The sequence below is a fragment of the Nannospalax galili genome, unplaced genomic scaffold (genome assembly GCF_000622305.1).
Source record: "Nannospalax galili isolate Female #2095 unplaced genomic scaffold, S.galili_v1.0 scaffold144, whole genome shotgun sequence".
Taxonomy (NCBI): Eukaryota; Metazoa; Chordata; class Mammalia; order Rodentia; family Spalacidae; genus Nannospalax; species Nannospalax galili.
Genome location: NW_008353267.1, coordinates 380,725 through 394,990, shown reverse-complemented (window position 1 = coordinate 394,990; position 14,266 = coordinate 380,725). Strand labels below are relative to the sequence as shown.

The 14,266-nt window shown below is 40.4% G+C and overlaps 1 protein-coding gene across 4 annotated transcripts in view; it reads left to right on the top strand.

The window, feature by feature from the left end:
* Positions 1-14,266, top strand: part of Syne2 (spectrin repeat containing nuclear envelope protein 2) — a 367,778-nt gene that overhangs the window by 105,270 nt on the left and 248,242 nt on the right. For all 4 annotated transcript variants that reach the window (XM_017802560.2, XM_029554761.1, XM_029554763.1 and 1 more), the window contains exons 12-14: positions 5,398-5,562; positions 6,957-7,069; positions 8,690-8,852. In XM_017802560.2, coding sequence (XP_017658049.1) covers positions 5,398-5,562; positions 6,957-7,069; positions 8,690-8,852 — 441 coding nt within the window. The remainder of the gene's footprint in view (positions 1-5,397; positions 5,563-6,956; positions 7,070-8,689; positions 8,853-14,266) is intronic.

Below are 14,266 nucleotides of genomic sequence, written 5' to 3'. Positions count from 1 at the left end.
TTCCGTTTCTTGGCTTTTTGAGACAGGGTCTCTCTGTAGCCCCAGCTGTCCTGGAACTCACTATGTAGACCGGGCTGACCTTGAACTCACAGAGATCCACCTGTCTCTGCCTCCCGAGTGCTGGGACTAAAGGCGTGTGCCATCACACACAATGGATTTTTCTTTCTTATTTAGTCTGACACTTCTGTTTCTTTAATGAGAGTGTTTAGTCCATTTATTTTAATATAATTGTTGGTATGGTTTAATTTAGGTACATTTACTCTTTAATTGTGTGCTCCCTCTGTTTTCGTATCTCCATTCTTGCTTTATTTATTCATTTGAAAAATCAATTTTAAGTTTTCTATTGGCTCATTGGCTCTACCTCTTCTTATTATGTTTTTAGTGGTTGCCCTAGGGATTATGTACATTCTAAACTTTTTATAGCCTAAATTTAGAAGTCTATAATTTCTTAGTTATTGTACAATTTCTTTTACTGTGTAACATTCTTTTTAAATTAAAAAAATTTTTATTATTTTTATTTTATGTGTATGAGTGTATTGCCTGCATGTATGTGAGTGCACCTGTGTCATGCAATGCCGTGGAACTCAGAAGGCGGCTTCGGATTCCCCTGGAACTGGAGTTAAGGACAGTTCATAGCCGTCATGTGGGTGCTGGGAATAGAACCCGGGTCCTCTGCAAGAGCAGTCAGTGCTCTTAACTTCTGAGCTCTCTCTCCAGACCCTCTTTTTAAATTTTTAAAATTTATTTTTATGTGTATCAGTGTTTTGCCTGCATGTATGTAAGTGCACCCTGTGCATGCAGTGCCCATGGAGACCAGAAGAGGGCATCAGATTCCCTCTAGACCTGGAGTCACAGATGGTTGCTAGCCATCATGTGGGTGCTGGGAACTGAACCCAGGTCCTCTGCATGAATAGCCAGTGCTCTTAACTGCTGAGCCATCTCTCTGGTCCCCATGTAACATTCTTGCAATCAAATAATTCATTTACCACATGTTCTTTAGGTTCATTATTTATATAAATATGTGTGTCATTTGTTTATATTTTTTGCTCCAGCCATATATTTTATTTTATTTTTTTGATTTATTTTTATTTTAAGTGTATGTGTGTTTTGCCTGCATGTATATAAGTGCACCCATGTCATGCAGAGCTCTTGGAGGTCAGAAGAGGGCATTAAATCCCCTGGAAGTTGAGGTAAAGGTGGTTGTTAGCTGTCATGTGGGTGCTGGGAATTCAACCCAGTTCCTCTGCAAGAGCAGCCAGTGCTCTTAAGCCATCTCTCCAGCTCCATCCAGCCATGTATTTTAAAGAATTTTTTTCTCTCTCTCTTTTTGAGACAGGGTCTCCCTGTAGCCCCAGCTGACTTGGAACTTGCTATGTAGACCAGGTTGGCCTAGAGCTCATAGAGATCTGGCTACCTCTGCCTCCCAAGTCCTGGGATTAAAGGAGTGCACCACCATGCCCGGCCTATTTTAAAGAATTTTTAAAAATTTATTTCTTTTTATTTCTGTGTGCTTGTGTGAATATGTGCATGCATGTACAGGTGCCTATAGAGGTCAGAAGTGGGTGTCAGAGCCCCAGAAGTGGGAGTTACAGGCAGTTGTGAGTGGCTCAACATGGGTGCTGGGACTGAACTCTGGTTCTCTGAAAAAACAGCAAGTACTCTGAACCACGGAAGCATTTTCCAGTCCCTATTTTAAAGAACTTAAGTTTTAGCTTTTCATATGTATCTAGATGCTTACCATTTTTAGTTCTTCCTATAAATTTTAGCTTCCACTGAGCTAATGTCTTTATTTCCTCCGAACTCCCTTCAACTTATCTTATGGCATAGTAACAAATTTGCTTAGTTTTCTTTGATCTCTAAATGTGTTTATTTTGCCTTTGTTTTTTTAAAAAAAATTATTTCATTGATCTCTAACTTAGGCATCTTATAATTCACTCATTCTAGGTGGGTAATGAAATGGTTTGGGGTTGTGTGTATGTATGTTGAATATTTAGTGTGTTTAGTATGTTTCTGCATGTGTCTATGTCCATGTGGAGGCCAACACAAAATATCAAGTATCTTTTTTTAAAAATTATTTATTTAATAACCACATGATTAGAAGAAGCAGTTCATTACAACAGCATTGACATATTCAATAAAAATTTCCAGAGCAAAGATACATCCCTTTCAAAAGTGGCTATAAATTTTTAGGTTCACAGGTGAATTAATACAGTTATACAATATTGAACTCAGTATAAACCCTATAAGACATAAAATTGAATGAGGTTTTAACCTTTAAAAAAGATTTCCATTTCCTTTTAAAATATAGTTTCCTACAGAAAACCTCATTTTTAATGCTACTAACCAAGTATCTTTTTATTGCTCGCTCCCTTACTTGTCTTGAGGCTGGGTTTTTCATGAACTAGTCACTTCCTGTTTTGTCTAGTTTGGCTGGGTAGCCAGTGACATGTCTCACTCTCCGATGCTGGGGTTTCAGGCACACACAGTCATACCCTGCTTTTTATGTGGGTGCTGGGGATTCGAATTTAGGTCTTTATGCTTGTAGATCAAGTGCTCTTACCTACTGAACCATCTTTCCAGCCCCTTTAAATGATTTTTAAAATTTGTGTCTATTATTTTTATTTTTATATAATTTTTACTGAGCTTTTGTAATTTTATACAATAGTTCTTAATCAAATTTAGACACCCTCCCCCATCCATGCCTCCACCATACTGGACCTCTTGTATTCTACTATGCATGTTAAGTCCTTTCCATTCAGGCATTTATATCCAAATGTCCTTCAGTGTAAATTCATCCACTGGAGTTTAATAAAGAGATCTTATTATTATTATTATTATTGTTTATTATTTTTTGGTCTTTTTGAGACAGGGTCTCCCTATATCCCCAGCTGTTCTGGAACTCACTTTGTAGACCAGGCTGGCCTTGAACTCACAGAGATCCACCTGCCTCTGCCTCCCGAGTGCTGGGATTAAAGGTGTGCGCTACCACGCCTGGCTTATCATATTACTTTTATTTTATGTGTATGAGTGTATCGTCTGAATGTGTGTAAGTGCACCTGTGTTGTGCAATGCCTGTAGAGGTCAGAGGAGGGCATTGGGTTCCCCTAAAACTGGAGTTATAGGCAATTGTTAGCCACCATGTAAGTGCTGGGAATTGAACCCAGGTCCTCTGCAAGAGCAGCCAGTGCTTTTAACTGCTGAGCCATCTCTCCAGCCCCTATTTTGTATTATTTTAAATTATGTATTTGTGTATGTCTGTATGTGGGTTTGTGCATGTGAGTGCAGTTCCCATGGAGGCCAGAAGAGGGTATCACATCCTCTGGAACTGAAGTTACAGGCAGTTGTGAGCTGCCTGACATGGGTGCTGGGAAACCAGCTTGGGTCCTCTGCAAGAACAGTATGTGCTCTTAACTGCTGAGCCCTCTCTCTTGGTCCCCATTCAATGATTTTTAATGAATTTACAGATTTCTTTGAAGGCGAACAGAATTCACTCATTTTAATGAATTTGCAAAGAGGCTACATGGCCCACAAAGTCAAAATTTCTTGGTATGGCCTTACTCAGGAAACATACCCTGATCCATGCTTGGCCATCAGGAGTGATGGCCCATTTTCCAAATACTAAGTGTGCTAAATAGTTGTGCAGTGGCTCCCAGGAGCCACTCTCTCAGATGACCTGATTTTGAACTCGAGCAGCTCAAGGAATCTTTCCACAGGTGAATGGTGCTCAGTGTATTCTTGGAAGCTGCTGGTTATAGCATTGAGCCTGACTTTTTAAGGGGACTAGAGCTATCTGTGATGGCCGTCCTTATAAAAATCTGCAAAGAAGATATTGTCTATATAGTTCAGACTGTTCCAGGCTACAGAGACCTGCCCTAAATCTGCAGAACATGATTTGAAAAAATTACCTGAAATGAGAAAAACCACAAAAAGAATTATTTTGCAAGATTAAGTGATGCAAATTGATAGTATATTGGAAACCTTTTCCTTAGTCAGACAAATTTCACCTTATTTTCTTGGTTGTGTAAAATGAGACGTGCTAATTTTAAAGTCACTGGATCAATAAAAGCTAATGCCATCTAGACAGCTTCTGGTTGCATAGTTTAAAAATACAGATACCTGGCTGGGTAAAGTGGTATACCCTGTTAATACCAGCACTCAGGAGGCAGAAACAGGCAGATCTCTGTGAGATCCAGGTCAGCCTGGTCTACATAGTGAGCTCCAGGCCAGCTGGAGCTACAGGAGACCGTGTCTAAAACTAAAACAAAAATAAAACAAAAGAATACAAATATTTTATTTATTTTTAAAAAATTCATATTTAATCTACAAAGTAGTGAATTTCCTTATGCCATTTTCATACATAGAGGATATAGATATTTTTATCTAACCCAGTAAGTGCTTTTATTTTGACCTGATAAGACCTTACAGAATTTTCAGGCAAATTCAAAAGTAATCATTTCAGAAAGGAAATGTGGGACTAGCTTTCTGTGTTCAGGGGAAAGAGAGGAATGAAGGGAAATATTGCCTCTGTTTTTCTTCTGAAAATTTTGATTTTACTCTTAAGTACATAGAGATTTTATTTAGTTGTACAAATATTATAGATGAAATAGAGTAGAGCTTCTTGAAATTTTTCCACTCATTTTATACCACCCTTCCTGGGCACATAGGTACATAAAATAGGTATGGAAACCAAACATTTACTGATAATAAAATATAAAGAAATTTCTTTTAGAGCATTAAATTTAGGTGAAATGACTTTATTGCCAACTCTTCCCAAGAGGTTATTTATAAATATTTGCTTGGAGTGAGCTTAGAAAGGAGGAAAATCTAGGAAGACACAGTGAGAACAAAGACATAAAGGGGCGGTGAGTGTTCGGGGACCATGCCACCAGGGTTGATATGACCCAGGTGATGTGAGATGTGGTGGAAGGCTGAGGAGGTAAGAGGTGCATCAGGATGGTGTTGGGGGTTTGCTGAAGGACATATGTGGAGAGGCAAGGTGGCACTATTGAGTGTTGATGTATGGGTAGGGCTAGTGACCAACAATCCATGAATCTATGCAGAAGGTGTTAGTTACAATACCAAAGACCAGAAGACCACGTGGTCAAATGGCAGTCCTTTTTGTAACTACCCCTGCATAGCGGAAACTTTTAAATAGTTCGAATTTCCCCCGTGTAACTTATTCTAGATTCATCCAAATCTTTCTTTTTCTTGTGTCTTTTTTCCTACAGCTTTTAAGATAATTATATTCCTCCTCTGCAAATAGCAAAATATTTAGAGTTAAGAAGTTTGCCCATTAAGAAAATTTCTTTAACAAATCAGTCTTGGCTTTCTGAGGCATGTAGAAGTGTGAAGACATCGGCTGGGAGAGCACTGACGAAGGATCTGTCCTTATTTCAGATTGGTGCGTGGAAAGCCCAGCTGGATGGCACCTTGCCCTCACCACTCAAGGAAACTGAAGTGTGGCTCCAGGAGGTAGAAGGGCTTATGGAGGAAGATCTGCCAGCCTCCCAGGATTACTCTGAAGCCATGACTTTGACTCAAGAGAAAATGTCTTTATTCAAGGTGGGAGAAGAGACATGGAAAAGTCAACCCTGTGTTAGGGTCTGTCTTGGAGGAAGATTTTGTTCTTGAGAGAAGAGAAGTGAATGGAGTGGTGGCTGAGGGTTGGGCCATGTGATTCCCTTGGGATTTTGGATACAGCGATACTTCCGTGAGTGCTGGACACCTGTCGTCCCTGCACTCGGAGGTGGAGGCAGAAGGATCTGGAGTTCAAGATCATCCTTGACCATATAACGTGTTTTAGGCTGGCCTTGGGTACTGGAGATCCTGTCTCAAAAGCCAAACAAAAGGGGCTGGAGAGGTGGCTCAGCAATTAAGAGCACTGACTGCTCTTGCAGAAGACCCGGGTTTGATTCCCAGCACCCACATGGCAGCTACGAACCATCCTTAACTCCAGTTCAGGGAAATCTAAAGCCCTTTTCTGACCTCTGTGGCATTGCATGACACGGGTGCACTCACATACATGCAGGCAACACACTCATACACATAAAATAAAAATAATAAAATATTTTTAAAAAACCAAACAAAAGCAAAAACCCAAACAAAAGAAAGACACTTTTACATTCACGACTGCCGTGCTATTTAAGATGGAAATGATAAGGTGGAAGCCAGTTATTTCTAAAGCAAATGTGAATTCTAAACAAACCCAACCCAGAACCAAACAAAAAACAGAAAAAAAAGATGCCGAGGGTAGAGGAAACTGGTTTAAAATGAGGGAGATTGGGTTCTCACGGCAGCTGTGTGAGAGAATTTGAAGTGTGAGAGTTGCAGCAGTTGAGCCCCTAGAGGAATGGAGAGTTGGAGAAAACAAAAGATTTTGGTAATGACTGTGCTAAAGACACTGCATGCTGCTGCTTCGGACAGTGTTGCTTTAAAGCCTTTATGTTGCAGCTGGAGAGCTGGCTCAGTGGTTAAGAACAGTGGCTGCTCTTGCAGAGGACCCGGGTTCAGTTCCCAGCAGCTACATGTCAGCTAACAATCATCTGTAACTCCAATTCCAGAGGGTTCACCGTCCTGCCTTTCACAGGCATTGCACCACATGGGTGCACTTACATACATGCAGGCAATACACTTATATCCTTAAGGTAAAAATAATAAAATAATTAAAACCTTTATGTTGAAATACTAGTTCATAAAAATCTTAGTTACAAAGGAAGAGATGAGAACAGGCGGTTGACCCATGCTTATGGTCCCCCATACTTCGGAGGCTGAGGCAGGCAAGTCTTTGGTACATAGTGAGTTCCAGGCCAGTCAGGGCTACAATGTAAGATCCTAGCCAAGTCAGTTGATCAAGATTTGTGGCCCTTTTGAAAACAAACATATTGAGTTGATGGACATTTGTCCTACTGTATCATTTGGTGATAAATCTGACTTTTGTCTTGTTATATTCCTTTCAGAATCTGATGGACAGTTCCGACTATCATTCATATATGCTCATGACCTTTGAAAATAGAGATGAAAACCACCAGCCAGTGGTGCCACCTGACAAACTGGAGGAAATGAAAAGACGGTTTGTAACAGTACCTTTGCACAACCACTGTGCTGTCCTAGTAGCTCTCTATTGCTGTGATTAAAACACTGACAAAAACCAACTTGGGGAAGAAAGGGTTTACTTTTTCTTAAACCTCCCGGGTCACAGTTCATCACCAAGGGAAGCCAAAGCAGGAACGCAGGGCAGGAACCTGGGGGTAGGAAATGGAGTGTAGACCATGGAGGAACACTGCTCTCCTGTATAACGCAGGACCACCTACCTAGAAGGTGGCACCACCCTCAGTGGGCTGGGCCCTCCAAATCACTGAACAGGAAAATGCCTCACAGACATGTCTGCAGGCCAAACCAATAGAAGCAGTTCCCCAATTGAGGTTCTCTCTTCCCAAGTGTGTCAAGTTGACAACTAAGCCTGTCCAACGCAGTGCTCATGTTGAGCAACCAAGCACGGAGACCGTAAAGATACAGACTTTAAGACAACTTCTGGCATTTCTGCTTCTACATCATTATAACCTTTCATGTTTTCTGTAAGAGTGACGTCATTTTCATATCCTGTTTTATTGAGATAGAGTCCTGTGATGTGAGATCTGGCTTTTCCAGCGTGTTTTCTTACCTGTAAACATGTTTCACAAGGATACCAGATCAAGGGGAGGAGGTATATAAGCACACTTTATAAGTGGTAAAATAGGTAGTGAAGAGATAGCTCACTAGTTAGGAGCCTTAGCTGTGCAACTGTGAGGGCTAGAGTTTGAATCTCTTTACCTATATAAGAAGCCTGGGGCCTACAAGTGCCTGAAACCCCAGATCCAAGAGTTCTGACGCCCTTTTCTGGCCTCTGTGTGCATAGACATGTGTACTGGCACACTTATGTTGCATGTACACTCACACAGACACAGATGAATAAATAATAAACTTCAAAATATCAATATAGAGACTGGGGGATGGCTCAGTGGTTAAGAATGTGGACTGCTCTTGCAGAAGACCCAGGTTTGGTTCTCATCATTCATGGCGGATAGCTTACAACCAACTGGATCTCTGGCTCCAGGAGATCTGACACCCTCTTCTGGCTTCCACAGGCACCTACACTCACACGAACAAGCAAGCATATAATACATATACATAACTAAATAATACATATTTTTAAGATTTTATTATCAGTATAGAGATTGTTTAACTGATGGTTGCTTACCATCTTCTGTTTTCTCTTTACTCGTAATAGCTTATTGGAATAATAAGAGGATGCTATCCTTAAAATGAAAACTTTTAATATGTAAACTTTTAAGTTGTAACTTCATTGAACTATACAGAAGTTTTCAAGTTTTATAAACTGTTTTTAGATCAGCATGTTCTTACAGAATTTCCCAGTAAGAGAATAAATTTCTTGAAAAAATATTTTATTACCTATTTTTACCTTGGAAATGGTTGTTTTATATCTTGTCACAATGTTTGCTTTTTATTGTCTTGAAGGGGAAGGATGAGAAGGAGGGAGGAAAAAATAGGGAGAGAGGGGAACAGAGAGAGAGACCTTTGAGGATATATGTGAGTCCCATATGTTTGAATAAAAAGGTTAAAGCTCCAGTGTTTTTTATAATGCCAAACATTTCTGACACTTGGTCAATTCTAAAACCTGTTTGTTTTCCAGAATAAACAACATTTTGGGGAGAAAATTCATCCCGCTTCTTGAATTTCATTACTATAAGTGCTCAGTTCTTGGTTTGCTAGATGAAGTGAAGTCAAAGTTGGATGTTTGGAACGTCAGATACGGGAACAGAGAGTCTGTGGAAGTCTTGCTGAAGGACTGGCAAGTAAGCTGCTCAGGCTGGGCCTCGGGCACTGCTTTTCACGTCTGGGGGCTGGGTTAGTGTTCTTGCTTGGCATGATTGCCCGTGAGTTCTTCAGATTTGGAGATGGTTTTTTTTGTACCTCTCATTAGCTTCTATTTTTCTTGAGAAAAAGTTACTGTTGGTCAATAGCAGAGGGAGGGGAGAACAGCTTTCAAGATGGCTTTAACAGGACGACTCGCCCACAGACAGGGTTTGATGCCTTTTGCCTGCTAAACATCGCTTCTTTCTCCCTTAGATGCCTCCTCTTTTTTCTTCTCCAGTTCATGCTTTCACTCAGAAACCTACTTTTCCTTTGAAAACATTGATCTTAGTCTCTCCTTTAATTTTTTTATTTCTTTTAAAAAATTTTTAGATTTAGCCAGGTATGGTGGCGCACGCCTTTAATCCCAGCACTTGGGAGGCAGAGGCAGGAGGATCTCTGTGAGTTCAAGGCCAGCCTGGTCTACATAGTGAGTTCCAGGACAGCTGGGGCTACAGGGAGACCCTGTCTCAAGACCAAAAAAAAAAAAAATTAGATTTATTTTAATTTTATGTGTATTTTTTTTGCCTGCATGTGTGTATGTATAGGACATACATGCAGTGCCTGCAGAAGCCAGAAGAAGGCTTTGAATCTCCTTGAACTGGCACTGCAGATGGTTATGAGTTGCCATGATTTCTGGGAACTGAACCCTGGTCCTGTGCAAGAGCAGCAAGAGCTCTTAATGGCCAAGCCATCCTTCCAGCCCCAAGTACTTTTATCTTTGAGTTACTTCTTCAGTTTGGTTTCAATGGAAAGGTGAAGCCTTTATTTTGTTACTCAAGCTTTGTAAAAGTGATTCTTTGAACTCCTTTAACACGTTAGAACACAGAAGCTACTAAAATTTTCACTCATTCTTTTTTAAAAAAAATTTTTTATTGAGTTTTTGTGCATTTCTTTTAAAAACATTTTTAATTGAATTTTTGTGTATTTCATATGGAACATCTCAGTCAATCATCTTTATACCTCTTTCCCCACTGGCACCCTCCCATCCCCTCCACTGGAATCCATACATTCTGTTATTTGTGTTAAGGCCTATTGTGTCGTTAGTGAACCCAGAAGTCCCTCAGTACAAGTTCGTCTACTGAGGTCTACTCAGCCTATCTAGAGTCCCTTGCTTTAGGAAGATCAGCTCTTCCTCACCCAGCACTTCGTCACCCAGCTGCCGTATTCCTTCAGCTGAGATAGGGCCTGCTGCCTGTTTCTCAGTTCTGCGCTGGGTTTTGTCTTCTTCAGTTTGTACAGGTCCTGTGCATGCTGACCCATGGAGCTTGTAGAATTCTATTTCCATATGATCATGCACCTCCTCCCTGTCTCTTACAATCTTTCCACCCCCTCTTCCAAAATGGTCCCTGAGCCCTGGGTGGGTAAAGTTTAATACAGGAGTCCTGTCCAAGGACTAGCATTCTGCAGACTCTTAACTACTACACTTTGGCCATTTGTGACCTTTTGTGTTCCTGGCCCCCTGTTGAGTGAGGGACTTCATTAATGAGAATTTAGATATTCATCAGTGTCTTCTTTACTCCTTGTTCTATGCTCCATGAGCCTTAGGTGTAAAGGTTGCCATGTAGATGTGCCACTTAAGCTTGGACAATTCACAGACAATATCTGTGTGCGACCAGTTGTGTTACTCGGTAATAGTCTCTGTCTGCTGCAAAAGAAGTTTCCTTAAGTGGTGACTGGGATATTTGTCTGCAAATATAAGGACCCATATTTTTCACATAGTAAGAAATTAAATTTGTCTAGGGATGTGACTGTCTTGGGATTTTCTCTAAGATCTATGACCTCTCCAGCCATGTGTATTTGGCTATGTTTACAGTACCATACGTGTGTTTCCTCCCATTGAGTGGGCTTTAAGTCCAATTAGGTAGCTGTTGATTGCCCCTAAGATGAAAGTGTCACTGCTGCACCATTGTCATATGCTGTGCCAGTCATTGAAGTGGTTATTTGATCTTGAAGCTGGGGTTGGACATTGATTGATGTTCTCCCTTAGCAGCTTGCATAGTGCCCTCCAAAGCTATAAAGGCCAGCCCTCAGGGGAAGTGGCTTCCAGGTCAGTTCTAGCTCCATTGCTCCAAATCCTGTGTCCAAAGTATGTTGACACTTTAAAAAATGGCAGGTTATAAAATGAATCTACAAAAATCAGTAGCCTTTCTATATACCAAAAACAAGCAATTGGAGAAAGAGCACATGGAAACCTTCTAATTCAGAAGAGCCTCTAAACAAAAAAAATCTTGGAATAAACTTGACCAAAGACATTAAAGATCTTTATAATGAAAATTTTGGGTCTTTAAAGAAAGATTGAGGAAGACAAGATGGAAGGACCTCCCATGCTCATGGATTGGAAGGATTAATATTATGAAAATGACCATCCTACCAAAAGCTATTTGTAGATTCAATGCCATTCCAGTCAAACTCTCCATGACATTCTTCACAGAATTAGAAAAATCCATCCTAAAATTCATATGGAAGCACAAATGACCCCAGATAGCCAAAACAACCCTGAGCACAAAGAGCAGTGCTGGGGGGATTCCAATACCGGATCTCAAACTATATTACAGAGCTATAGTCATAAAGACAGCATGGTACTGGCACAAAAATAGACTCATAGATCAATGGAACATAACTGAAGAACCAAACATGAGTATATGCAATTTCAGACACCAACTATTGACAAAAGGGCCAAGAACACTCACTGGAGGAAAGACAGCATCTTCAGCAAATGGTGCTGGAAAAACTGGGTCTCCACTTGTAGAAGAATGAAACTAGACCCTTATCTTTCACCTTGAACAAAAGTCAACTCCAAATGGATCAAAGACCTCAATGTGAAACCTGAAACTCTCAAATGCTAGAAGAAAAGATTGGCAGTAACCTACAAGATATAGGTGTAGGAAAGGACGTTCTAAATCAGACTTGCTCAGAAATTAAGGTCAAGAATCAACAAGTGGGACTTCATTAAACTAAAAAGTTTCTGCACAGTAAAAGAAACAACCAAGGAAGTGAAGAGAAAACCCACAGAGTGGAAGAAAATCTTCACCAGCAACACATCTGACAGAGATTTAACATCCAGAATATATAAAAAACTCAAAAAAGCAAGTGACTCAATTAAAAGGTGGGGTGAAGATCTGAACAGAGAGTTCTCAAAAGAAGAAATAAAAATGGCTAAGAGACATCTTAAAAGATGTTCATCATCCTTAGTAATTAGGGAAATGCAAATTGAAACCACTTAAAGATTTTATCTTACCCTAGTTAGACTGGCTAAGATCAAAAGAAAAAATGATACCAAATGCTGGTGAAGATGTGGAACACTCATTCACTGCTGGTGGGACTGCAAACAAACTCATGCAACCCTTATGGAAAGCAGTGTGGAGAACTCTTAAAAACTACAAATGAACTTATCATATGACCGGGTTACACCACTCCTTAGCATATACCCTTAAGAAACTCATCCTATTGCAGAGACACTTGAACATCCATGTTTGTTGCTGCTGTTTTCAAAATAGCTAAGAGATGGAAGCAACCTAAGTGCCCCTCAAGTCACAAGTGCATAATAAAAATTTGTTTCATTTATATGATGGAGTTCTACTCAGCAGTAAAGAAAGATAAAATCATGAAATTTGCAGGCTAATGGATAGTACTAGAAACTGTTATGCTAAGTGAAGTAACACAGACTCAGAAAAACAAATGATGTACGTTTTCCCTCATATGTGAGATCCTAGCACCAAATCTTTATATGTGAATATGTATCCTGATGTAACTTCAGTAACCAGAATAATGAAAAGGAACCAGGGAGGTAAAGGAAAAGAAGGAACCTGAGAGAAGAACAGTAGGAGGCAGGTGTTACTGAGGGAGAAATGGTAAAATGGGGTTATTTAAATTGGAGGGGAGAGGGAAGTTTATACAAGGAACTTTGGAAAGATGGATATCAAGAGAGGTGGGCCCATAGGAGACTGGTATTACCAAGGGAGAAATGGGGAAAATGGGGACACTTTAAATGGGGATGCCATGGTGGAAGGGTTAGACAGGGAGAGAGGAGAGGCTGGCTCAGTGGTTAAGAGCACTGACTGCTCTTGCAGAGGACTCGGGTTTGATTCCCAGAACCCACATGGCGGCTACGAACCATCCTTAACTCCAGTTCCAGGAGAATCCTAAGCCCTCTTCTGACCTCCACGGCATTGCACAACATCGGTGCACTCACATACATGCAGGCAATACACTCATACACATAAAATAAAAATAATAAATAAAATATTAAAAAAACCAGAGGCAATCATATTAGTCCAACAACCTAATGCCAAATTACACATACAATATCTCTACATGAGTCCATGTGTATTGCTAAATGTCACATAACAAGAAACAGTGCCAGACACAAGAAACCTTCCTTTGAGTTGTTGGCTAGGGTAGTCCAAGAGACTCCCAAAATTAAACAGCCTATTGCCACAGCCCTTGATGGCCTCCCAGAACTTGAAGGTAAGACCTTACTGATGAAGACAGAACATATTTTTTATTTCTTAAAGTCTTAAAATAAAAAAAAAATATTTATTTTGGTCTTTTTGAGACAGGGTTTCCTTATAGACCCAGCTGGCCTGGAACTCACTATGTAGACCAGACTAGCCTCCATCTCACAGAGATCTGCCTGCCTCTGTCTCCTGAATCCTGGGGTTAAAGGCATGTGCTGCCACGCCTGGCTATTGTTTTAAAAAAATTTTAAATTATATTTATTTAGTGGAGTGGGGGGCGTGCCCACCACAGCACACATTTGGAGGTCAGACAACAACTTGAAGGAATCACTTCTCTTTTTGTGGGAACTGGGAATTGAACTCAGGTGGCCAGTCTGGACAGCAAGCACCTTTACCTACTGAGCCATCCCCCCCCGGCCCCCCACCAAGGTTTAATAGGAAAAACCATACATTTTCAGTTTTGTTATGAGATGCTCTTTTTCTGGCTTAAATACTTCCTGTCTGTAGGAGAAACATGTTTTATGTGACTGAAATGTGTGTTCATTCCAGTATTGAAACTTTGAATTTATTCTTTGAATTTTTAGTTTTCTTTTTTCTGTGTTTTAATTAAAATTTTTTTTAAATGTGTATGACTGTTTTGAGTGCATGTATGTAAGTGCACTCATGTGTGCAATGCCCACAGAGGCAAGAAGAGGGTGTCGTATCCCCTGGAATTGAAGTTACAGATGGTTGCTAAGACACCATGTGGGTGTTTGGAACTGAACCCAGGTCCTCTGCAAGAGCAGCCAGTACTCTCAGCTGCTGAGTCATCTCTCCAGCTATTTATGTGAGTGTGCGTGTGTGTGTGTGTGTGTGTGTGTGTGTGTGTGTTCAAATACCTTCGTGTGTACATACAT